At 44.6% G+C, this 24,415-nt stretch overlaps 1 protein-coding gene across 4 annotated transcripts in view; it reads right to left on the bottom strand.

Moving 5' to 3' along the window:
- Window positions 1-24,415, bottom strand: part of SLC35A3 (solute carrier family 35 member A3) — a 128,415-nt gene that overhangs the window by 37,806 nt on the left and 66,194 nt on the right. For all 4 annotated transcript variants that reach the window (XM_068242639.1, XM_068242642.1, XM_068242640.1 and 1 more), the window contains exons 2-3: window positions 6,262-6,466; window positions 3,952-4,106 (exon numbers count right to left, since the gene is read on the bottom strand). In XM_068242639.1, the coding sequence (XP_068098740.1) occupies window positions 3,952-4,106; window positions 6,262-6,448 (342 nt within the window). In that variant the 5' untranslated portion in view covers window positions 6,449-6,466. The remainder of the gene's footprint in view (window positions 1-3,951; window positions 4,107-6,261; window positions 6,467-24,415) is intronic.

Raw genomic sequence — 24,415 nt, 5'->3', positions numbered from 1 at the left:
ATAGAGCTCTTTGGCATTAACTCAACTCGCTGTGTTTGGAGGAAGAAAAATGCTGCCTATGACCCCCAAAACACCGTCCCCACCGTCAAGCATGGGGGTGGAAACATTTTGCTTTGGGGGTGTTTTTCTGCTAAGGGCACAGGACAACTTAATCGCATTAACGGGAAAATGGACGGAGCCATGTATCGTGAAATCCTGAACGACAACCTCTTTCCCTCTGCCAGGAAACTGAAAATGGGTCGAGGATGGGTGTTCCAGCACGACAATAACCCAAAACATACAGCAAAGGCAACAAAGGAGTGGCTCAAGAAGAAGCACATTAAGGTCATGGAGTGGCCTAGTCAGTCACCGGACCTTTATCCAATAGAAAACCTATGGAGGGAGCTCAAGCTCAGAGTTGCACAGAGACAGCCTCGAAACCTTAGGGATTTAGAGATGATCTGCAAAGAGGAGTGGACCAACATTCCTCCTAAAATGTGTGCAAACTTGGTCATCAATTACAAGAAACGTTTGACCTCTGAGCTTGCAAACAAGGGTTTTTCCACTAAGTATTAAGTCTTTTATTGTTAGAGGGTTCAAAAACTTATTTCACTCAATGAAATGCAAATCAGTTGCTATCTTTTATTTAAGGTTATTTTTTCGATTTTCCTTTTGATGTGCTATCTGCCACTGTTAAAATAAACCTACCATTGAAATGATACTGTTCTGAGACTTTTCATTTCTTTGTCATTGGACAAACTTACAAAATCAGTGAGGGGTCAAATAATTATTTCCTCCACTGTATGTGTGTGCACTTTTACATTGAGGGCCTTATTGCCTCACTTTCTTACCTTAACCAAGACAGTTTGCATTTGGTCTATTCCCAGCAATCTTTGCAATCCTTTTACTCTAGTTCTAGCATGTACTGTGGACTGGATATGCATCCAGAGTAAATTATCTATTTTAACAATTATAGTTATAGCTCAATGTGCCACTAGTTAAGATTTGATTTGTCAAAAGAAAATTTCATATCACAAATAGAGATGTCGCGAACCTCCGATTTTAGGTTCGCGAACCTCCGCGAAAGGTTCGGTTCGCGAAAAAGTTCGCAAACCGCAATAGACTTCAATGGGAAGGCGAACTTTGAAAATTTTTAAAAATTCTACCGGCTGGAAAAACGATAGAAAACATGTTTCAAGAGCTCTAATACCTGGAGGCACACCTGATTGAGTGAAATACACGCCCTCCCTCCCTCCTCCAAGCAAGGTCCTTACACCATTTGACTCAGTTGTCTGCCTACACTAATTAGTTATGGGACAGCTGCCACACACTCTGCTAGGGAGATTTTAATTAGCCTCTTGTGGGTCCCCTCCTCCCACCCTTCTACCCTTCTACCTATTCCCTCCTCCCTCCTACCGGAGGGTCTCATCTGCCAGGGAATTACACTATTTCAAAAACCAGTTTACATCATACCATGGCTGGGAATCGAACCCAGATCTCACTGTGTGGTGGGCAACTCACCCTAACCACTGTACCTACCACTACAGTAGTAACTGAAGCGGGCCTAAAATTTACCATTTATGCTCAATGCAATAGAAACATTAGGTTGCTTAAAGGGAACCTTAAATGAGAGTGATATGGATGTTTCCTGTAAACAATACCAGTTGCCTGGCAGTCCAGCTGATCTTTGTGACTGCAATAGTGGCTGAATCACACCCTGAAACAAGCATGCAGCTAATCCAGTCTGACTTCACTCAGAACACCTGATCTGCATGCTTGTTCAGGCGCTGTGGCTAAAAGTATTAGAGACACAGGATCAGCAGGCGATTCAGGCAACTGGTATTATTTTAAAAGGAAAAATCCATATCCTTCTCCGTTTAGGTTCCCTTGAAGGATTTGTAGCATAAAAGCCAACTCACATTGGCTGGGATTTGAACCTGGGTCTCACTGTGTGGTGGGCAAGCACCCTAACCACTGTACCACAACAGTAGTAACTGAAGCTGGCCTAAAATTTACCATTTATGCTCAATACAAGAGAAAAAGTAGACAAGACAAATAACATTTATATCACACTTTTCTCCTGGTGGACTCAAAGCACCAGAGCTGCAGCCACTAGGGCATGCTCTATAGGCAGTAGCAGTGTTAGGAAGACTTGCCTAAGGTCTCCTACTGAATAGGTGCTGGCTTACTGAACAGAAAGAGCTGAGATTTGAACTCTGGTCTCCTGTGTCAGAGGCAGAGCCCTTAACCAGTACACCATGCAGCCACTGCTTACGGATATGTAGCCCAACATGGCCTTGTCTTTTGTGTTCAACAGTTGTCCAGAACCCCAGATAGCCAGGTAGATTCATCCCTCTCTCTCTCTCACCAACACTACATGCTGAAGCCAGCCTAGCATGTACCATTTATGCTCAAAAATACAATTCCGCGGAAAGCGGTAAACATCCCTACTAGAGAGAGAGAGAGAGAGAGAGAGAGAGATGAATCTACCTGGCTATCTGGGGTTTTCTTTGGACAACTGTTGAACACAAAAGACAAGGCCATGTCTGGCTACATATCCGTAAGCAGCTGCATTGTGTAATGGTTAAGGGCTCTGCTTCTGACACAGGAGACCAGAGTTCAAATCTCAGCTCTGTCTGTTCAGTAAGCCAGCACCTATTCAGTAGGAGACCTTAGGCAAGTCTTCCTAACACTGCTACTGCCTATAGAGCATGCCCTAGTGGCTGCAGCTCTGGTGCTTTGAGTCCGCCAGGAGAAAAGTGTGATATAAATGTTATTTGTCTTGTCTACTTTTTCTCTTGTATTGAGCATAAATGGTAAATGCTAGGCCAGCTTCAGTTACTACTGTCGTGGTACAGTGGTTAGGGTGCTTGCCCACCACACAGTGAGACCCAGATTCAAATCCCAGCCAATGTGAGTTGGCTTTTATGCTACAAATCCTTAAAGGGAACCTAAACGGAGAAGGATATGGATTTTTCCTTTTAAAATAATACCAGTTGCCTGAATCGCCTGCTGATCCTGTGTCTCTAATACTTTTAGCCACAGCCCCTGAACAAGCATGCAGATCAGGTGCTCTGACTGAATTCAGACTGGATTAGCTGCATGCTTGTTTCAGGGTGTGATTCAGCCACTATTGCAGTCACAAAGATCAGCTGGACTGCCAGGCAACTGGTATTGTTTACAGGAAACATCCATATCACTCTCAGTTAAGATTCCCTTTAAGCAACCTAATGTTTCTATTGCATTGAGCATAAATGGTAAATTTTAGGCCCGCTTCAGTTACTACTGTAGTGGTACAGTGGTTAGGGTGACTTGCCCACCACACAGTGAGATCTGGGTTCGATTCCCAGCCATGGTATGATGTAAACTGGTTTTTGAAATAGTATAATATACTGGTTTTTGAAATAGCATAATTCCCTGGCAGATGAGACCCTCCTCCCTCCGGTAGGAGGGAATAGGTAAAAGGGTAGAAGGGAAGGTGGGAGGAGTGAGGTGGGAGGAGTGAGGTGGGAGGAGGGGACCCACAAGAGGCTAATTAAAATCTCCCTAGGAGAGTGTGTAGCAGCTGTCTCATAACTAATTAGTGTAGGCAGACAACTGAGTCAAATGGTATAAGGACCTTGCTTGGAGGAGGGAAGGTGGGCGGGCCTCCAGCAGTGAGAGCAGTATGTTTGGCAATAATGTGTCTGCTGACAGTGATATGGAGGGTCAAAGTTTTGCTCAATAGAGCATTATGGGGCGAATCGAACTTCCGCAAAAGTTCGCCTGATGCAGGCGAACGCGAACCCCCAAAGTTCGCCTGGAACTGTTCGCGACATCTCTAATCACAAATGTGATAAAAAACAAAACAAAACTCTGAACAACAAATTTCAACACAAAAAAAAAAAAAAAGGTATAGCAAAAAATCAAATATTGTGACTACTTGGTATATTTCACATCAGTTTATACATTGTTTATCAAATGTGAGGTTACCTGGTAAGTAGCAGCATCTAGATTGGACAGAGCAACGTATAGAAGATTATTCTGTAAGGTGTAAATCCCAGAAGGTATGGCAAGCTTTAACGTCTCCAAGGGTTTATATATGATTTCATCGTGAAGAACTCTGTTCAAGGCGCGTATACTACAACCTACAAAACAAGACGGATTCAACAATCAAACAAATTAACAATATTTTTTAATCACACTTATACTTCCAAGAACAACAGTTCTTTAGATCTGAATCAGGAGGGTGTAAAATGGAGATAACTGCATTAGGGCCTGACCACACTTCTGATATTTTCCAAACAACGCATCAATGTTTGACTGTTACACATTGCTGAAAAATGCACAGAAGTGTGCAAGTGTACTCAGGCCTTTAATCTTCATCTTTTTATCCAAGAGATAAGAACTTACTGTGCAGGTTTCATGTACTGAATAAATTCAACTGTGACTATGTGCACAAAATGTAGACTGCCTAGTCACCTCCTCTCACTCTCGCTTCCAAGACTTCTCACGGGCTATCACTTTGCTTTGGAACTCACCCACTAATCCTTGTGTTTCCTTCCCTTTTGTTTCCTCCCCACTACCCTCTAGATTGTAAGCTCGCAAGGGCAGGGACCTCCTCCTAGTGTTTCTCATACTGCTGTAATTTTAAAATATGTACATGTACCAACAACACATCAACTATGTATGTATCTGTATTTATTCTATTCAATGTCATGGCTGTACAGTGTCTTGTATTTATTATGTATATTTGTTCCCCATTATTTGTTTGTACTATGTACAGCGCTACGGAAGATGTTGGCGCTATATAAATATCAAAATAATAATAATAATTATAGACTGGGACATTTGTAAACAGCATGGCACATTGTGCCTCAGAGTAAGAGCAGCATTTCACATAACTGCAGCAGGTAGATGCATAAATCTCCCTTAAGCTGGCCACACACTTTCCATCCAATGTTCCAAAATGAGAGATTACTTTCGGAAAAGAATCAATTCAGAAGGATTCGATTCCTACCACACACTGCACATGAATTTCCAATAGAGTCCAGCAGGGAATCTATTGAAAATCAATCGAACCACAGCGTTGCACTGTTCAATGCAGTGCACAGCTATGGGCCATTGATCTACCAGTACTCCTCCCCGATCGACCTACATCTTCCATCCTGTCCAATCGATACTTTGGATCAAAAACGATCGATCTGACATTTTGGGGAATCGATTCCCAGAAAATTACTCCAATCTGTAAGAAATCGAATGGGAAAAATCGATGTGTATGGACACCTTAACCTACCACCCTACTCAAAGAAATAATAGCTACCAGTAAATTTGTTTGCACCAGTTTCTGATGTAAAACCACTGCAAATGTAGTGCAGTATGTAGTGCGTCTTATGACATTTAAATAGGAGGATGTGATTACATTAACCTCAAAATGTAGCCACTGTAAACTCAATGTTTGCAAGGATTTTTTATCTGGGAATATTGTCAACAGTAACATAACTACTGGCACAGCACCCCCCCCCCCTTTTAGGGAGGTCTACTACTTATGCTCCCTTCCTCTGATACTAGGGTCCCAACCCACCCATGACATTCCAGCGGTAGCCACTGCCCGCCTCAGAGAAGTGCAGTGATGGTGGAAGTAGGTTACTTCTTCCAGCATCTGGTGCTCATCTTTGGTGGTTCTGAGTTTTCTGGCATGTTTTGTGACGTGCAAATACTTGGAAGCACCAGGATGGAAGCGAGAGACAAAAGGCTGCTACACTGAGGAGAAACAACCAATGCTGGGTGGTCCATAACCGCTGTGCAAGGCTGCATCAAGGTAGGGGTCTATAGCCACATTAGTTACAGGGAATAAAGAAAGCAGTCTAGTGGCCAGACTTGTTAACCTGGAAAGGTTGCAATAGTGGCCACACCTGGTACATATGATTTGGCTGTCCCTGTAGCTTCTTTTGTGATTGGGTGGGGGTGGGGTTGTGGTGACCACACTCTACAGGGGATCTAAGGTGTCATGGTGGGATCACTTGTTAAGAAGGGGTCTTAGTGGCTTACTGTACCCACTCAAAAAAAATTAGAACATCAATATGAATCCATGGTCATTTGTTCACTCTGCGTACCAAATATTTAAAAATAACACATCTATGAAATAAAGAACAACGTTAAACAGTTATCTGTCCACTGACGTGTGAGCTAGATGCTTACATCACTTATAGTAAGTGCTAACATTCTAACTGCATACTGGAAGCACTCCATAAAACCTGCTGTTTTAAAGATGCTCTGTGAGGAATAGGTCTCTCAACTTACTGTTGTCCTTATAGACTAGACAGATACATGCTATTATCTTCAGCACCTCTGCAGCCACTACAGCAGTGGAGGCTAGATATCGTGGGCCGTCCTCTTTTAACGTCCGGGAGTAACGCATAGTGAGAACCAGACTGGTGGTCTGAAACACCAGAATGCCTAGAGAGATGTACTTCAGATGGGATGCCATTGTGGTTTGTTGACAGTCCTATAGCAAAACAAAAACAAAAAAAAATGAACTACATTTCAGCACAAAGTTCTTTTAACATTCTGTACGCTGTGGCACATTGGGCTTGATTCATCAAGCTGTGCAATGAGAGGAGCCTGAGCTCAGCACACGCTATGCTGCGGTAGTAATGCAGCGTAGCATACACTGGTAACTTACTTGCGTTGCTTGTAACTAACGGCCGCTCCACTTATCCCACCCTGAGCCCCATCGGGTCCCGTGGCTTTAAAGGACGTGATCCCCGCATGTTGATTGGCCCAATTGAGGCAATCAAAACACCGGGATCAAGTCCATTAAAGCCACTGGACTCGACAGGGCTCAGGACGAGACGAGTGGCGCGGCAGTTAATTACAAGGAGTGCGTGGAGGTTACCAGTGCATGCTACGCTGCATTACTACCGCAGCATAGCGTACGCTGAGCTTGCACTCCTCTTATTAAGCAGTGCTGCTATGGCAGTGCAGCTTAATGAATCAAGTCCATTGTCTGCATCACAGCAAAACCATTACAAAAACAGAAGTGAAGCGTCCTGATATTGGAAGGGTTAAGCTTCATGGCAAATATGCAAAATTAATTGCAAAAAGATTGCATCCTTGATCAATAACCTACTTTTAAATTGCGCCAGAAGTTGGACATGGATCCCCGGGAGTGATTCACAAGATACAGGTATGTGAAGCACACTGGAGGGGTCCACTTTAACTGCACCTCCTGTTCCTCTGCTGCTCTAACTTTCTCTTCCAGGAAAAATAAAACTCACTGCAATCCTTGCATTTCTGTGGCATACAAAGGCCTACTGTATATTTCGGACTGTAAGACGCACTTTTCCTCCCCCAAATGTGAAGGGAAAAAAAAAAGTCAGTCCTCTGCCCTCTGTGTCGGTCCTCTGCCCCATGATGCTTTTTGCCCCAAAGGATAATACATACAATGGTACGGTGCCCCCCGCTCCTGTCAGGTGGTGTGTGGAAGTAGTCGCACATAGAGAGGCTATACAAGGCTTTACAGAAGCAATCCACGAATCCGACGGGTGGGGGCACTGCCCCAGGAACGCCAATCACGGCTACGGACTGCTCTGCTCCCTTTTCTAATTGAAACTGATGGTCTCTTAGGTGGGACCACGGCTCTGTCATTGGAGCGTATGACTGGCGCCAATAACGGAACCATGGTCCCATCCGAGAGACCATCGGCTCCAATTAGAAAAGGGAGCAGAGCAGTCCGCAGCTGTGATTGGTGTTCCTGGGGCAGCGCCCCCCTGATTTATGGATTGCTTCCGTAAAGTCTTGTGAAGCCCCTCTCAGTGCGGCTAATTCCACACACCACCTGACGAGTGGCAGGCACCTGTATCACTGTATGTATTATCCTTAGGGGCAAAGAACGGCATGGGGCAGAGGACAGACACATGGGGGGCGGGGCTTGAAAATGGTTGCCTGCTTAATAATGTAGAACAGGCATGGGCAAACTTGGCCCTCCAGCTGTTGAGGAACTACAAGTCCCACAATGCATTGCAGGAGTCTCACAGCCACAGTCATGACTTATAAAGGCAAATGCATTGTGGGATTTGTAGTTCCTCATCAGCTGGAGGGCCAAGTTTGCCCATGCCTGATGTAGAACAAACATTTTTAGTCATATTTCCTTTAATCGGGCTCACCTGCAAATTAGTTGTCGGAGATTGATTTCAGTGTTCAAAAGAGCCAAGACACAATGTCATCCATGGAGTTTAATTAAAAACAAAATATTTCATGATAATGACACTTAAATGCCATTTACATCATAATTTGGAACGCAGTGTAAGGCTGGTGGAGCGTTGCGGGTGTGGCATCATGTGGAAGCTGGGTAATGGGGAGCACAATGTTCTCAAATAAAGTGATCCACCAGGTTGTTTGCTAGCCAGTGGAAGGGTGGGAAGATTAATCAGATGCTGTATTCCAACCAACATGCTTGGTTCTCAGTAGAGGCCGAGTTTCATCTACCGTGTACACAGCTTAAGGATACATCCGAGCTCCACCCCACAAAAAATGAGATCTACTTACCCCTTCTTCCAGCCCCTGGCAGCTGACCTCGCCAGATCGGCATCTACTGTGCCTGCGCGGGCACCGTTGGCAATCGCGCCCACGTGGTCTGGCCAGGTGCAGTAGTTCTGTGCCTTCGCAGAACACTCCACACCACGTGATTGCGAGCGGGGCTAGATGAGGCGCAGTAGATGCTGACCTGCCGAGGTCGGCATCTGCAATGGAGGGTATCCCGGGACACCAGAGCTGCGGCGAGTGACATATAGACTGCCAGGGGCTGGAGGAAGCCCCGGGTAAAGGCATCTCTTTTTTTGGCGCTCGTTTGTATCCTTTGTGAGTAAACAAGTTACAGTCTGTGTTGGTAATCTCTATCAAATGTTCCCATGTTAAAGTTATTCTGTAGTTTGTAGTTTCTGTAGAAAATGTCTGAGACAATCATACTAGGTTGCCTCAGGTGAGAATCAAGTGTGTACAGCCTTCCTATGGCAGGTCATTGAACAATGACAAATGTTTGTTTGCTGTGCCTCAGGACACTGCGCCTTCACCTGCTGCCCCTCCTCCCCATACACTGAACAGCCAGAGCAGCTGATGCATGCAGTGCTCATGTAGAGACTCGCCGCCTAAATTCCAAATATTGGTACATTTTACCGATATTTTACTACAGCTAAACCTAACTCCACTCTCTCACAGAACCATGCTCTCTCCAATGCCGAACCCTAACCACCCCCTATTCCTGACGCCTCACCTTAATCATCCCTCCCACCACAAACCACCTTCCCGACGCCTAATTCTAAGGTGCCAACACATACAGCGATGTAAGGACAGATTGACCAGAAGACAAATCTCTCTTTGGTCAAATCCTAATAAAGCGTTGCCTGCCCACACGCTGCACACCAATTTCTGATTTTTCAACATTAAATTTGTGCAAAGTTAGCCTAGTACATCTGTCTCACAGCCCCCCAAATATAGAAATGTCCCCCTGGTGCCCATGTTTAGTAAAATCACCTGTCCACCAGCGTGATTCCTGGCCTCCTTCGCTGTCTGTCATCACCGCAACCGTGTGTACCATGTGGAACCAGCCGTGTGTTATAACATCACAAGCGCCTGGTGCCACATGTACACGAGTTTGTGGTGATGGCTGACATGGCAGTGATGGAGGAGGACAGGAATGGTGGAGATGAGACTTAAAAACACTGCATAGGTGGACACTTTACACTGCGATTACATGTACAGTTTATGGAACTTGTGACAACAGTACAGTGACCAATCCGTTCACTCAAGGCCCATTTCCACTGTGTGCCGGTGTAATATCAGATAGTGCGCCCTATCTGATAGTGCTCCCATGCATGCGCAAGCCGACATTCCAGCCTGAAGCCAAGTGCCTGAGGGTCCTGGTGTGCAATGTCCACGATCCAAGTGGACATAGAGTTAGAAAATAAAGTCTAGTGAAGCGAGGACTGAGCCTAAATCCCAGCGAGAGAACTGAGTGGGCGAGGGGACAGTGGGCTACATTTATCAATAATATCTGAGGAAAAAAAAATGTGAAAAAATAGTGTCTGAGAAGGTTTCTAGAAATCACACCGAATTGTCTCAGACATTTTAAGAAGGTACAATTTCCTTCTTAAACGGTTCTAAAACAGGAGGAGATAAGAAGGATTCTTATAATTGGTGCAGTCTGTGAGAGAATGAGGTAAGATGTACTGTGGCAGCTTTAACACAGAAAAAGGAGGTCTCACAATAGTATTTTAATGGATAAACAGCAACATTTAATTCAGTCATGTAGGGCATGGGTCCCCAACCTGGGGGCCGTGACCCCCTGGGGGTCCTTGGGCAGATTTCTGGGGGGCTGCAGCTTCTCCCTCTCCCCCCGCGGCCGCCGCTCCTGTTACCTTATGAGCGGGCGGCCGCTTCCTTCCTTATATTCCTTCAGCCGCGGCTCTCCTCTTCGCAGCATGTCGTATTACAGCAGCACTTCCTGCACGGCTGCTGTAAGGAGCCAAGGGACCCGGGACTGCGGTTCCCATAGTAACGGTGATGCGTATCGCCGCTACAGGAAGCCGCTACCCCACCTCCTTCCCTCCTTACAGCAGCCGCGCAGGAAGCGCTGCTGTAATACGACATGCTGCGAAGAGGAGAGTCGAGGCTGGAGGAATATAAGGAAGGAAGCAGACGCCCGCTCATAAGGTAACAGGAGCGGCGGCCGCGGGGGGGAGAGGGCACCTCTGCTAGCTACACTGGGGCAGCTATACTGGGGTAACTACTGGGCTAACTGTACTGGCTACACTGGGCTAACTGTACTAGGTATACTGGGCTAACTCTACTAGGTATACTGGGCTAACTGTACTAGGTATACTGGGCTAACTGTACTAGGTATACTGGGCTAACTGTACTTGCTATACTGGCTAACTGTACTTGCTATACTGGCTAACTGTACTTGCTATACTGGGCTAACTGTACTTGCTATACAGGGCTAACTGTACTTGCTATACTGGGCTAACTGTACTTGCTATACTGGGCTAACTGTACTAGCTATACTGTGGTAACAGTACTAGCTATACTGTGGTAACTGTACTAGCTATACTGTGGTAACTGTACTAGCAATAGTGTGGTAACTGTACTAACTATACTGGGGTAACCATACTAACTATATTGGGGTAACTATACTACCTAACTAACTATACTGAGGCAACTATAGTCCTTATACAGGGGCAACTGTGTTAGCTACCTATACTGGGGGCAACTATACCTAGATACCTACTTACCTATATACTACACTCAAAATCAGGGAAAAGAGGGGGGGCTGCCGCCACCACTAACCACGCCCCCCTCCCCCCGGGGGGCCCCAGAGAAAAGTTTGGTCGGGATAGTGGGCCCCGGGCTTAATAAGGTTGGGGACCCCTGATGTAGGGAATAAAACACATTAAGCCCAAACTGACAGTTTATCCCTCAGTGTGGCAGCTTTGCACGAGTTTAAGAAGTGGTATCATCCAATTTTTATTTCTACAGATTAGCATTGGTCTTGCACTGTTCTAACAGTACAACTTTTCTAGAAATTCATGCAAAACGAGTGCAAATAGGAATGAGTGTGGTCATACTGTATGGTAGAAGAATGCATATACCAATTCTGAAATCTTGATGCTTTGGAATTAGCATATGGCTTATCCTGCAGCTGCACAAGTTCCCGGCGAAGTTAAATACTATTCCCCCTCTAGGTCGATGTGGATGGTGGGGAATGAAATAATTCGGCTTCCAGCAATTGCTGGAGGCCGAATTAGTGTTTTAAAAGTAGTATAAGTAGCTTCAGCTCAGTCTTCTGACGACGCTGAAGTTACTCACTGAGCGCCGCTATAGCCGTAATTCCTATTATGGTCTATGGTGGCGCCGGCTGCGCCCAAGTCTCCTGCGGTGGATTGGAAGTGTTCGCCTTCAGGTAGTCTTTAAGCATATTCTGTAGCTGAACTCAAACAAGCCCTCAAAATGCACCTCTTCAAGATTGTCTACCCCTTCATTGCCAACCCACTCAGCTAAGCATCTATTCTGCAGCCCATACCTAGTGTGTCTCTACCCTATCCCCTTAGATTGGAAGCCTCTGGCAATGTCCTCCCCTCCTAGTGTATCCCAACTGGATCATGCACCCCATGCCACCCTTCACAAGGACTGAATTGAGCTTGTATTATTTGGTATCTAAGTCCTTCCACTACATTGTATGATCTTGTACCTTCTACAGTGTTTCCACATTTTGTTACATTACTGCCACAAACATGAATCAATTCTATTGGAATTCCACGTGAAAGACCAATACAAAGTGATGTACACGTGAGAAGTGGAACGAAAATCATACATGATTCCAAACATGTTTTTAAAATAATTAAGTGCAAAGTGGGGTGTGAGTAATTATTCAGCCCCCTTTGGTCTGAGTAAGTCAGTTGCCCATAGACATTGCCTGATGAGTGCTAATGACTAAATAGAGTGCACCTGTGTGTAATCTAATGTCAGTATAAATACAGCTGCTCTGTGACAGCCTCAGAGGTGGTCTAAGAGAATATTGGGAGCAACAACACCATGAAGTCCAAAGAACACACCAGACAGGTCAGGTATAAAGTTATTGAGAAATTTAAAGCAGGCTTAGGCTACAAAAAGATTTCCAAAGCCTTGAACATCACACGGAGCACTGTTCAAGCGATCATTCAGAAATGGAAGGAATATGGCACAACTGTACACCTACCAAGACAAGGCCATCCACCTAAACTCACAGGCCGAGCAAGGAGAGCGCTGATCAGAAATGCAGTCAAGTGGCCCATGGTGACTCTGGACGAGCTGCAGAGATCTACAGCTCAGGTGGGGGAATCTGTCCATAGGACAACTATTAGGCGTGAACTGCACAAAGTTGGCCTTTATGGAAGAGTGGCAAAAATAACGCCATTGTTAACAGAAAAGCATAAGAAGTCCAGTTTTCAGTTTGCCACAAGCCATGTGGGGGACACAGCAAACATGTGGAAGAAGGTGCTCTGATCAGATGAGACCAAAATGGAACTTTTTGGCCAAAATGCAAAACGCTATGTGTGGCGGAAAACTAACACTGCACATCACTCTGAACACACCAACCCCACTGTCAAATATGGTGGTGGCAGCATCATGCTCTGGGGGTGCGTCTCTTTAGCAGGGACAGGGAAGCTGATCAGAGTTGATGGGAAGATGGATGGAGCCAAATACAGGGCAATTTTGGAAGAAAACCTTTTGGAGTCTGCAAAAGACTTGAGACTGGGGCGGAAGTTCACCTTCCAGCAGGACAATGGCCTCAATTCACTAAGATCATGCTGGAGATAATAAGGCAAGAGAAAACTTACCTCCACATAAGAGTTATCTTATCTCTTCATTCCTTAAGTTACCTCCTCTGTAGTTATTTTACCTCCTCTGTAGTTAATTTACCTCCTCTGTAGTTAATTTACCTCCTCTGTAGTTAATTTACCTCCTCTGTAGTTAATTTACCTCCTCTGTAGTTAATTTACCTCCTCTGTAGTTAATTTACCTCCTCTGTAGTTATTTTCACATGCAGTTAATAAACAGCCTGTCTAACTCTGGAGTTATTTTAAGGATTAAAGAGTTAACTTAAAGACAGAAGAGTTAACTTTAGGTTTGCCTGAGGTAAAATGTTTCCTGAATACTACATGCCTTATCACCATGGTAACAACTCTAGAAGAGTTATTAAAGACAGAAGATAAGTTTAGTGAATTGAGGCCAAAGACCCTAAACATAAAGCCAGAGCAACAATGGAATGGTTTAAAACAAAACATATTCATGGCCCAGTCAAAGTCCAGATCTAAATCCAATCGAGAATCTGTGGCAAGATCTGAAAACTGCTGTTCACAAACTCTGTCCATCTAATCTGACTGAGCTGGAGCTCTTTTGCAAAGAAGAATGGGCAAGGATTTCAGTCTCTAGATGTGCAAAGCTGGTAGAGACATACCCTAAAAGACTGGAAGCTGTAATTGCAGCAAAAGGTGGGTCTACAAAGTATTGACTCAGGGGGCTGAATAATTACGCACACCCCACTTTGCAGTTATTGATTTGTAAAAAATGTTTAGAATCATGTATGATTTTTGCAGGGCTGTGGAGTCAGTCCAAAAATCCACCGACTCCGACTCCTCAGTTTAGGATTCCACCGACTCAGACTCTGACTCCTCTAATTTGCATATTACAATTTTGTTGATTAACAGTATGTAACGTGAAATTCGTCTCTTAACTGCCAACACTTAGGAATTTTTCAAGACAACTGAAGTGAGAAGGATATGTAGACTACTATATTTATTCCCTTTAGACTAAAACTAGTCCTTGGTAAGAGTACTTGTAAAAAGGTACAAACCAGAACAAAGAACATCTATCAGGCCCTAGGCAATGTAAGGCCCGGTGCACACCAAAAACCGCTAGCAGATCCGCAAAATGCTAGCAGATTTTGAAACGCTTTTTCTTATTTTTCTATGGCGTTTTGCTAGCGTTTTGCAGATTGCTGCAGCGGATTTCAGTATAGAAGATTTCATATATTGTTACAGTAAAGCTGTTACTGAACAGCTTCTGTAACAAAAACGCCTGTAAAACCGCTCTGAAGTGCCGTTTTTCAGAGCGGTTTTCCTATACTTAACATTGAGGCAGAAACGCACCCGCAATCCAAAAAATGCCTCACCCCGGCATTTTTCGTTTCTGCAAAACGCCTCCTGCTCTGGTGTGCACCACCCCATTGAGATACATTGACCAAGCGGATCCGCAGCCGCAAGCGGCTGCAGAAACGCTGAAAAAGCCGCTCGGTGTGCACCAGCCCTGACTGTGGGTGCATGTAAGAATGATGTGCAGGTACTCTGCAGGGGAATGAGGAGATTCTTCCTCTATTACACATTCTTCATGCACAATCTGAACCAGGTTTATGGGTGACAGACAACACCTCTCTGTTCAATGTGCACAACATTCTCAGTGGATTCCCTGCAGCTCTGTGGGGAGTGCATATGTAGAGTATAGTACTACTCTGTAACAAAGTAAACCTGAGACAGATGAAATTAAAGTTTATACATACCTGGGGCTTCCTCCAGCCCCCTTCAGGCTGATCAGTCCCTCGCTGTCCTCCTCCGCCACCTGGATCTTCTGCTATGAGTCCAGGTACTTGAGTCAGTCTGGCGTAGTGCGCATGCACACACTCCGCCGCCGGGGGCGTACTACACCTGTGCAGCACTATTGCGCAGGTGCAGAATGCTCCTGGCTGTGGAAGCGGCACGTAGCCAGACTGTGCTGACTGGCTGAATTACCAGGACTCATAGCAGAAGATCCAGTTGGTGGAGGTGGACAGCGAGGGACTGATTAACATGAAGGGGGCTGGAAGAAGCCCCAGGTATGTATAACACTTGTTTTCATCCATTTCGGGTACCTTTTAATTTGTAGTCACCAAACCAAATTTTAACATCATATCAATTATTTTATTTCATGAGCAAAGAAAGTGCATACATTTGCATAAACCAGCATCAACGCAGAATTATTTCCCTCTCATTGACCATCTCTATTAGTGACACGGCTACACATCAGGCTTTATTCTTACAGCATAGACGTTATTTAGTACAGCGTTTCCCAACCGCTGTGCCGCGGCACACTAGTGTGCCGCGGCATGTTGCCTGGTGTGCCGTGCGTTCCTACTGTATGTAGAACGCAGGAGGGGGAAAGCAGCGCTAGAAGGAGGGGCAGTGGAGGCAGCGGTGGGGAGGGGGGAAATATCCCCCCCCCCTCCCTCACCTGGGACCCCTCCTTCTGCCTCTCTCCCCCTCCATTTATGGGTGGCAAGTGCGGGGTCGGCGGCGGGGAGGCACGCGGAGAATTACTCACCACTTCCGCGTTCCAAGCGCCGGCAGCGTCATGTCGTCAGATCTCCGCCTTCAATGCCGCCCACTGTGCTTCCGCTAATCAGGAAGCACAGTGGGCGGCATTGAAGGCGGAGATCTGACGACATGACGCTGCCGGCGCTTGGAACGCAGAAGTGGTAAGTCTGCGCATGTCTCCCCGCCGCGCCGCCCCGCACTTGCCACCGATAAATGGAGGGGGAGAGAGGCAGAAGGAGGGGTCCCAGGTGAGGGAGGGGGGGATATTTCCCCCCTCCCCACCGCTGCCTCCACTGCCCCTCCTTCTAGCGCTGCTTACCCCCTCCTGGGCATCTATACTGGGGGCAACTGTACTAGCTATACTGAGGGCAACTAAACTAGTTATACTGGGGGCAATTAAACTAGCTATACTGGGGGCAATTAAACTAGCTATACTGGGGGCAATTAAACTAGCTATACTGGGGGCAACTAAACTAGCTACACTGGGGGCAACTAAACTAGCTATACTGGGGGCAACTAAACTAGCTACACTGGGGGCAACTAAACTAGCTACACTGGGGGCAACTAAACTAGCTACACTGGGGGCAACTATACTAGCTATACTGGGGCACTACCTACCTATACTGGGCACTATGCTAGCTATGCTGGGCACTATACTAGCTATACTGGGCACCATACTAGCTATCTGGGCACTATACTAGCTATCTGGGCACTATAGTAGCTATACCGGGCACTACCTACCTATACTGGGGCACTACCTATCCATACTGGGACTATACTAGCTATACTGGGGTAACTATATTAACCATACTGGGGCAACTAAACTCCCTATACTGGGGCAACTATGCTAGCTATGCAGCCGCACCCCAGGCCCCCCCCCCCCATAGCCTGCTACACACGGCACTGTCCACTAGGTCGCGCAAACACCCGCGCGCCCCCCGCCGTTCCCCGGAGAAAAATATGGTCAGAAAGTGTTCCCCGGGCCGGAAAAGGTTGGGAACCACTGATTTAGTATATATAAGAGATTCCTGTGTACACATCATATATACTGTACAGTCACAATCAGATATATATATCTGACTTTAAAAATACGGGGACTGCTTTATTGAAGCAGCACAAGTAACCAATTTTGATTGGTTTATTTCATTTTTGTGGACTGAGCACAGCTATTACTGTATATATACTGTATATATACATTATTTTTAATGACTATTATCTGAGAAATAGAACATTTCATCATATTTTCTATTTTAATTACAGTTACAAATTCATCAGGAGTCGGTGCATTTTTTCCCAACTCCGACTCCACGACTCCGAAGCCCTGGATTTTTGTTCTACTTCTCATGTGTACACCACTTTGTGTTGGTCTTTCACGTGGAATTCCAATAAAATTGATTCATGTTTGTGGCAGTAATGTGACAAAATGTGGAAAACTTCAAGGGGGCCGAATACTTTTGCAAGCCACTGTATATCCAAGCTGGTCCATCACCCTTATTTATTATTCAGCGAAGCATAATATGTTAGTGCTTAATAAATACAACACATATATATAAACAGAAAGGAGAAGGAACAAGATTTACATCCTGGTAATTAAGGATGTTAAATGTTACAAAGGTATTGTTCGCTGAAAACTAACTGAGCTAAATCAATACAGTGTTAATATTTGCTGTGGCAGGAAGAGAAAAAGGTGTAACGACGGCCAGCAGTGTTTGCCAGAGCACTGCCCATATGCACAATATGCAGTAGATCTGATAATTTTCTTCTGTGCAGTGCTAGACAGCCTAGTTCACACCAGCAACAATCCAATATAGTGTTTCTATACAAAGCCAAATAAAATACCCATTTCTAGATACACCAAAGACACAAAGAAATTGCTGTATAAACCAGTATACTCTAGATGTGCAAAAAAGCCCATAACTGTAAGTAGGCTTTACATTCTAGGATACAAAAGTGCCAACTTTTGGAACAACAGTGGGTTCCCTTATTAAGGATATTAATGAAAATTAGCTACTCACAATTAAAAAAAAATAATAAAAAAATAGGGTAAATCATTATTTGGCATACAAAATAACAATAGGAAAAAAAAAAAAAAACCTCCACTAAATTAAAGAACCACTATTGAGAAAAAAATGTAAAATGTTTGAGTATGTATATGTATAATTATAGCCAGGCTGGAGCCTATTATATGGGATAGGCTATGATTGAGGACCATAATGCTAGGTACACACAGGATAGGAAACCGATTAGAAATCAGATCTAACATGTTGGAAATAATCGATCTGACACTAAATCTGCCAGAAAATGGTGAGCGCTCAGCAACAGGGAACATTAGAATAGAGAGGGAAGCCTCAATAGGATCTTGAGGGTTCCCTCTCTTTAGGGAAGGATCTAATTTTGTACCCGAGCTTTCATTCTGAAATCTATTAAACATCTAACTGCATCGTTACATTGTTCAATGCAGTGCAGCGCTATGGGCCGTCGATTTTGGCCAAAAATAGAGCAATTCCTTCTTAATACAGTGGCTGGATAGTGTAATGGTTAAGGGCTCTGCCTCTGATACAGGAGACCTGGGTTTGAATCTTGGCTCTTCCTGTTTAGTAAGCCAGCACTTATTCAGTAGGAGACATTGGGCAAGACTCCCCAACACTGCTACTGCCTACTGAGTGCGCTCTAGTGGCTGCATCCGACAGGAGAAAAGCGCTATACAAAAACAGCTATTTTGCAGCAATTTTAGTACCAGAACCACCAAAACAAGAAAAATATCATAACCTCTAGAACCCCCCCCCACACACACACACGGCAAATCGCTTCAGAAATTGCTGTACAAAACGCTAGAAAAAAACCGCTAAATGATTGCGCCCTATGGTGGGTGCCAAGCCTTTAAGGGAACCTGAAGTGAGATGTATATGGAGCCTGTCATATTTATTTCCCTTTAAGCAATACCAGTTGCCTGGCAGTTCTGCTTATCCTCTGCCTCTAATACTTTTAGCCATAGATCCTGAACAAGCATGCAGCAGATCAGGTGTTTCTGATATTATTAAATTTGACAAGATTAGCTGCATGCTTGTTTCTGGTGTTATTCAGACACTACTGCAGCCAAACAGATCAGCAGGGCCGCCAGGCAACTGGTATGGTTTAAAAGGAAATAAATACGGCAGGCTCCATATCCCTCTCACTTCAAGTGTCCTTTAAAGAAAACCTGAACTGAAAATTTAAAAAGTCAAAATAAGCATACACAAGTCATACTTAACTTCCATGTAGTCTACTCCTCAGTGTCTTTCTCCTGTCCCGCATGCTGTTTGTTCACTGTGATCAAGGGAATTTTCCGTCCTCCATTTTGAAAATGGCCATTACCCATAACAGCTTTCTGGTCAGCATACAGTTAAACTGTAACATCGCCAACTTGAGCCATAGGGAAACATGGACATTACCTGGTACATGAGTTTTCCTCTCAGCTATAACTGACAGCAACTGATATTTTACTGACAGCAACTGATATATTTCAGATCTGACAAAATATTGTCAGAACTGGAAGGGATTATTGTCAGAAGAAAATGATGAGCTTCTGAGAGGAACTGAATGCAAGGTAACTATGTAATGTTCATTCAAAGTTACCTCATGTGTTTATTTTAAATATTTTTACTTAGTACAGGTTCTCTTTAAGGACTGACTAACACGACGAAGGCCTTATTTACGCACACACTGTATCTATCTTAGGGATATCCTCAGGCACAGACTATCAAGGATAAAAAGGATAGCTTGGAATTGATGAGCCCATTTACCGTGCTTTTGAATGACCATTACAGTAAAATGTTTTGTTTTATGCTGGGAATACACGGTACGTTTTGTACCGCGTATTGAGCGGCACGATAGATTGCGGCCGGATTGATTCCCGCTCGCACCCGCGGGCGGCTCCTTATCTTCCGCTCGTTTCTTCTATTGTCCTGCCCGCCGGTATCGAGCGCAGAATTGATCCTGTGGGATATCGGACATGTCGGAAATTATCAATCGAGCCATCAGTGGCTCGGTTGATAACAAAAAAACGCACCGTGTATGCCCAGCATTAGACAAAATTACACTTTTTATGAAGTGCTCATAAAAGAAATACATGTACATTCTGCTATTTATAGGTCGAGTTCCAGGGTTACTGTATATACTAGTATACAAGTAAAGTTGTTGGAATGTCAGAGTGAAGCAGACAAATTATATACTTCAGGCTTCACTCTTTCACCTCCATGGCTCACGCTTCAATCTGCCACTGACCATTCTGTGAAGCTCACTGTTGGGCTCTAGTTTGACGGTGGATTTCTTCACAACCGGAAAAAGGTAACAAAGTGCTTGGATGGAATAGCTGCCCACATATGCACTTATATTTTACTTGAGTAATAGCAAACAAGGCAGAGTTGACAGTAGCCAGATCACTAAAAGATTATTTCTGGGTTACTGAACTTTGTACTTTGTTAATTTCTACTCTATTCTAAAATGAGAGTGACGTCATCTGTATAAATCTTTAACCTACCTCTTCCTAGTGAAGAAATGTAATTACAGCTTAAAAGAAAAACAAAACAGAATTCAAAAATAAGTTCAGGCAATCATAAAAATATATGGTACTAAGAAACATGTATGTGTTTTGTGCTTATTTACAGCAGTTTTTAATACAGACAGTCCCTCTGCTTACAAACAGGTTCCATACCGGGGGCTTGTTAGTAAGTTGAATTTGTTTGTGGGCAACTGGACCACTGAGGGAAGCCTCAATTGGATCCTGAGGCTTCCCTCTCTTTAAATCAGTATGTTATTTTGAACCAAAGCTTCTGCTCAGGATTGAGTTAAAGAAAACCTGTAACAAAAAAAAAAAAACCTTTAGGGGGTACTTACCTCAGACGGGGAAAACCTCTGGATCCTAACAAGGCTTCCCCCGTCCTCCACTGTCCCGGCAATCCAGCGCTGCGACCCCCCGAACAGCAGCGAGGTAAATATTTACCTACCTAACCTTCAATGAGTCCTCGTCCACCCCCAACCACCTCTTGGTGGGAGTCCTCCAAGGCTCGGTCCTTGGCCCCCTACTGTTCTCCCTATACACATCCTCCATTGGCAAGGTTATCTCCTCCATGGGTTTTAACCACTTGAGGACCACAGTCTTTCTACCCCTTAAGGACCAGGCACTTTTTTTCCATTCAGACCACTGCAGCTTTCACGGTTTATTGCTCGCTCATACAACCTACCACCTAAATGAATTTTGGCTCCTTTTCTTGTCACTAATAAAGCTTTCTTTTGGTGCTATTTGATTGCTCCTGCGATTTTTACTTTTTATTATATTCATCAAAAAAGACATGAATTTTGGCAAAAAAAATATTTTTTTTAACTTTCTGTGCTGACATTTTTCAAATAAAGTAAAATTTCTGTATACATGCAGCGCGAAAAATGTGGACAAACATGTTTTTGATTAAAAAAAACCCATTCAGTGTATATTTATTGGTTTGGGTAAAAGTTATAGCGTTTACAAACTATGGTGCAAAAAGTGAATTTTCCCATTTTCAAGCATCTATGACTTTTCTGACCCCCTGTCATGTTTCATGAGGGGCTAGAATTCCAGGATAGTATAAATACCCCCCAAATGACCCCATTTTGGAAAGAAGACATCCCAAAGTATTCACTGAGAGGCATAGTGAGTTCATAGAAGATATTATTTTTTTGTCACAAGTAAGCGGAAAATGACAACAACAAAAAAAAAAAAAAAAAAAAAAAAGGTTTCCATTTCTGCTAACTTGCGACAAAAAAAAAAAATGAAATCTGCCACGGACTCACCATGCCCCTCTCTGAATACCTTGAAGTGTCTACTTTCCAAAATGGGGTCATTTGTGGGGTGTTCACTGTCCTGGCATTTTGGGGGGTGCTAAATTGTAAGCACCCCTGTAAAGCCTAAAGGTGCTCATTGGACTTTGGACCCCTTAGCGCAGTTAGGCTGCAAAAAAGTGCCACACATGTGGTATTGCCATACTCAGTAGAAGTACTATAATGTGTTTTGGGGTGTATTTTTACACATACCCATGCTGGGTGGGAGAAATATCTCTGTGAATGACAATGGTTTCATTTTTTTTTTACACACAATTGTCCATTTACAGAGTTATTTCTCCCACCCAGCATGGGTATGTGTAAAAATACACCCCAAAACACATTATACTACTTCTCCTGAGTACGGCAATACCACATGTGTGGCACTTTTTTGCAGCCTAACTGCGCTAAAGGGCCCAAAGTCCAATGAGTACCTTTAGGATTTCACAGGTCATTTTTGTTTCAAGACTACTCCTCACGGTTTAGGGCCCCTAAAATGCCAGGGCAGTATAGGAACCCCACTAATGACCCCATTTTACAAAGAAGACACCCCAAGGTATTCCGTTAGGAGTATGGTGAGTTCATAGAAGATTTTATTTTTTTGTCACAAGTTAGCGGACATTGATTTTAATAGTTTTTTTTCACAAAGTGTCATTTTCCGCTAACTTGTGACAAAAAATAAAATCTTCTATGAACTCACCATACTCCGTACGGAATACCTTTGGGTGTCTTCTTTCTAGAATGGGGTCATTTGTGGGGTTCCTATACTGCCCTGGCATTTTAGGGGCCCTAAACCGTGAGGAGTAGTCTTGAAACCAAATGTCGCAAAATGACCTGTGAAATCCTAAAGGTACTCATTGGACTTTGGGCCCCTTAGCGTACTTAGGGTGTAAAAAAGTGCCACACATGTGGTACCGCCGTACTCAGGAGAAGTAGTATAATGCGTTTTGGGGTGTATTTTTACACATACCCATGCTAAGTGGGAGAAATATCTCTGTAAATGACAATTGTTTGATTTTTTTACACACAATTGTCCATTTACATAGAAATTTCTCCCACCCAGCATGGGTATGTGTAAAAATACACCCCAAAACACATTATACTACTTTTCCTGAGTACGGCGGTACCACATGTGTGACACTTTTTTGCAGCCTAGGTGCGCTAAGGGGCCCAACGTCCTATTCACAGATCATTTTGAAGCATTTGTTTTCTAGACTACTCCTCGCGGTTTAGGGGCCCTAAAATGCCAGGGCAGTATAGGAACCCCACAAGTGACCCCATTTTAGAAAGAAGACACCCCAAGGTATTCTGTTAGGTGTATGGCGAGGTCATAGAAGATTTTACTTTTAGTCACAAGTTAGTGAAAAATGACACTTTGTGAAAAAAACCCAATAAAAATCAATTTCCGCTAACTTTTGACAAAAAATAAAATCTTCTATGAACTCGTCATACACCTAACAGAATACCTTGGGGTGTCTTTTTTCTAAAATGGGGTCACTTGTGGGGTTCCTATACCGCCCTGGCATTTTACGGGCCCAAAACCGTGAGGAGTCTGGAAACCAAATGTCTCAAAATGACTGTTCAGGGGTATAAGCATCTGCAAATTTTGATGACAGGTGGTCTATGAGGGGCCGAATTTTGTGGAACCGGTCATAAGCAGGGTGGCCTTTTAGATGACAGGTTGTATTGGGCCTGATCTGATGGATAGGAGTGCTAGGGGGGTGACAGGAGGTGATTGATGGGTGTCTCAGGGGGTGATTAGAGGGGAAAATAGATGCACTCAATGCACTGGGGAGGTGATCGGAAGGGGGTCTGAGGGGGATCTGAGGGTTTGGCCGAGTGATCAGGAGCCCACACGGGGCAAATTAGGGCCTGATCTGATGGGTAGGTGTGCTAGGGGGTGACAGGAGGTGATTGATGGGTGTCTCAAGGTGTGATTAGTGGGGGGAATAGATGCAAGTAATGCAATGGCGAGGTGATCAGGGCTGGGGTCTGAGGGTGTGGGCGGGTGATTGGGTGCCCTAGTGGCAGATGGGGGTCTAATCTGATGGGTAGCAGTGACAGGGGGTGATTGATGGGTAATTAGTGGGTGTTTAGAGGAGAGAACAGATGCAATGCACTTGGGAGGTGATCTGACTGCGGGTCTGCAGGCGATCGGATGGTGTGGGTGGGTGATCAGATTGCCCGCAAGGGGCAGGTTAGGGACTGATTGATGGGTGGCAGTGACAGGGGGTGACGGGGTGATTGATGGGTGATAGGTGATTGGCAGGTGATTGACAGGTGATCAGTGGGTTATTACAGGGAAGAACAGATGTAATTAATGCACTGGCGAATTGATAAGGGGGGGGTCAGAGGGCAATCTGAGCGTGTTGGCGGGTGATTGGGTGCCCGCAAGGGGCAGATTAGGGTCTGATCTGATAGGTAAAAGTGACAGGTGGTGATAGGGGGTGATTGATGGGTGATTGATGGGTAATTAGTGGGTGTTTAGAGGAGAGAATAGATGTAAACAATGGATTTGGGAGGTGATCTGATATCGGATCTGCGGGCGATCTATTGGTGTGGGTGGGTGATCAGATTGCCCGCAAGGGGCAGGTTAGGGGCTGATTGTTGGGTGGCAGTGACAGGGGGTGATTGATGGGTGATTGACAGGTGATTGACAGGTTATCAGGGGGGATAGATGCATACAGTACACAGGGGGGGGGGGGGGGGGTCTGGGGGGGTCCTGGGGAGAATCTGAGGGG

The sequence above is a fragment of the Hyperolius riggenbachi genome, chromosome 6 (assembly GCF_040937935.1).
Source record: "Hyperolius riggenbachi isolate aHypRig1 chromosome 6, aHypRig1.pri, whole genome shotgun sequence".
NCBI lineage: Eukaryota > Metazoa > Chordata > Amphibia > Anura > Hyperoliidae > Hyperolius > Hyperolius riggenbachi.
The sequence above is the reverse complement of the archived record's forward strand: the minus strand, read 5'-3'. Positions and strand labels throughout refer to the sequence as shown.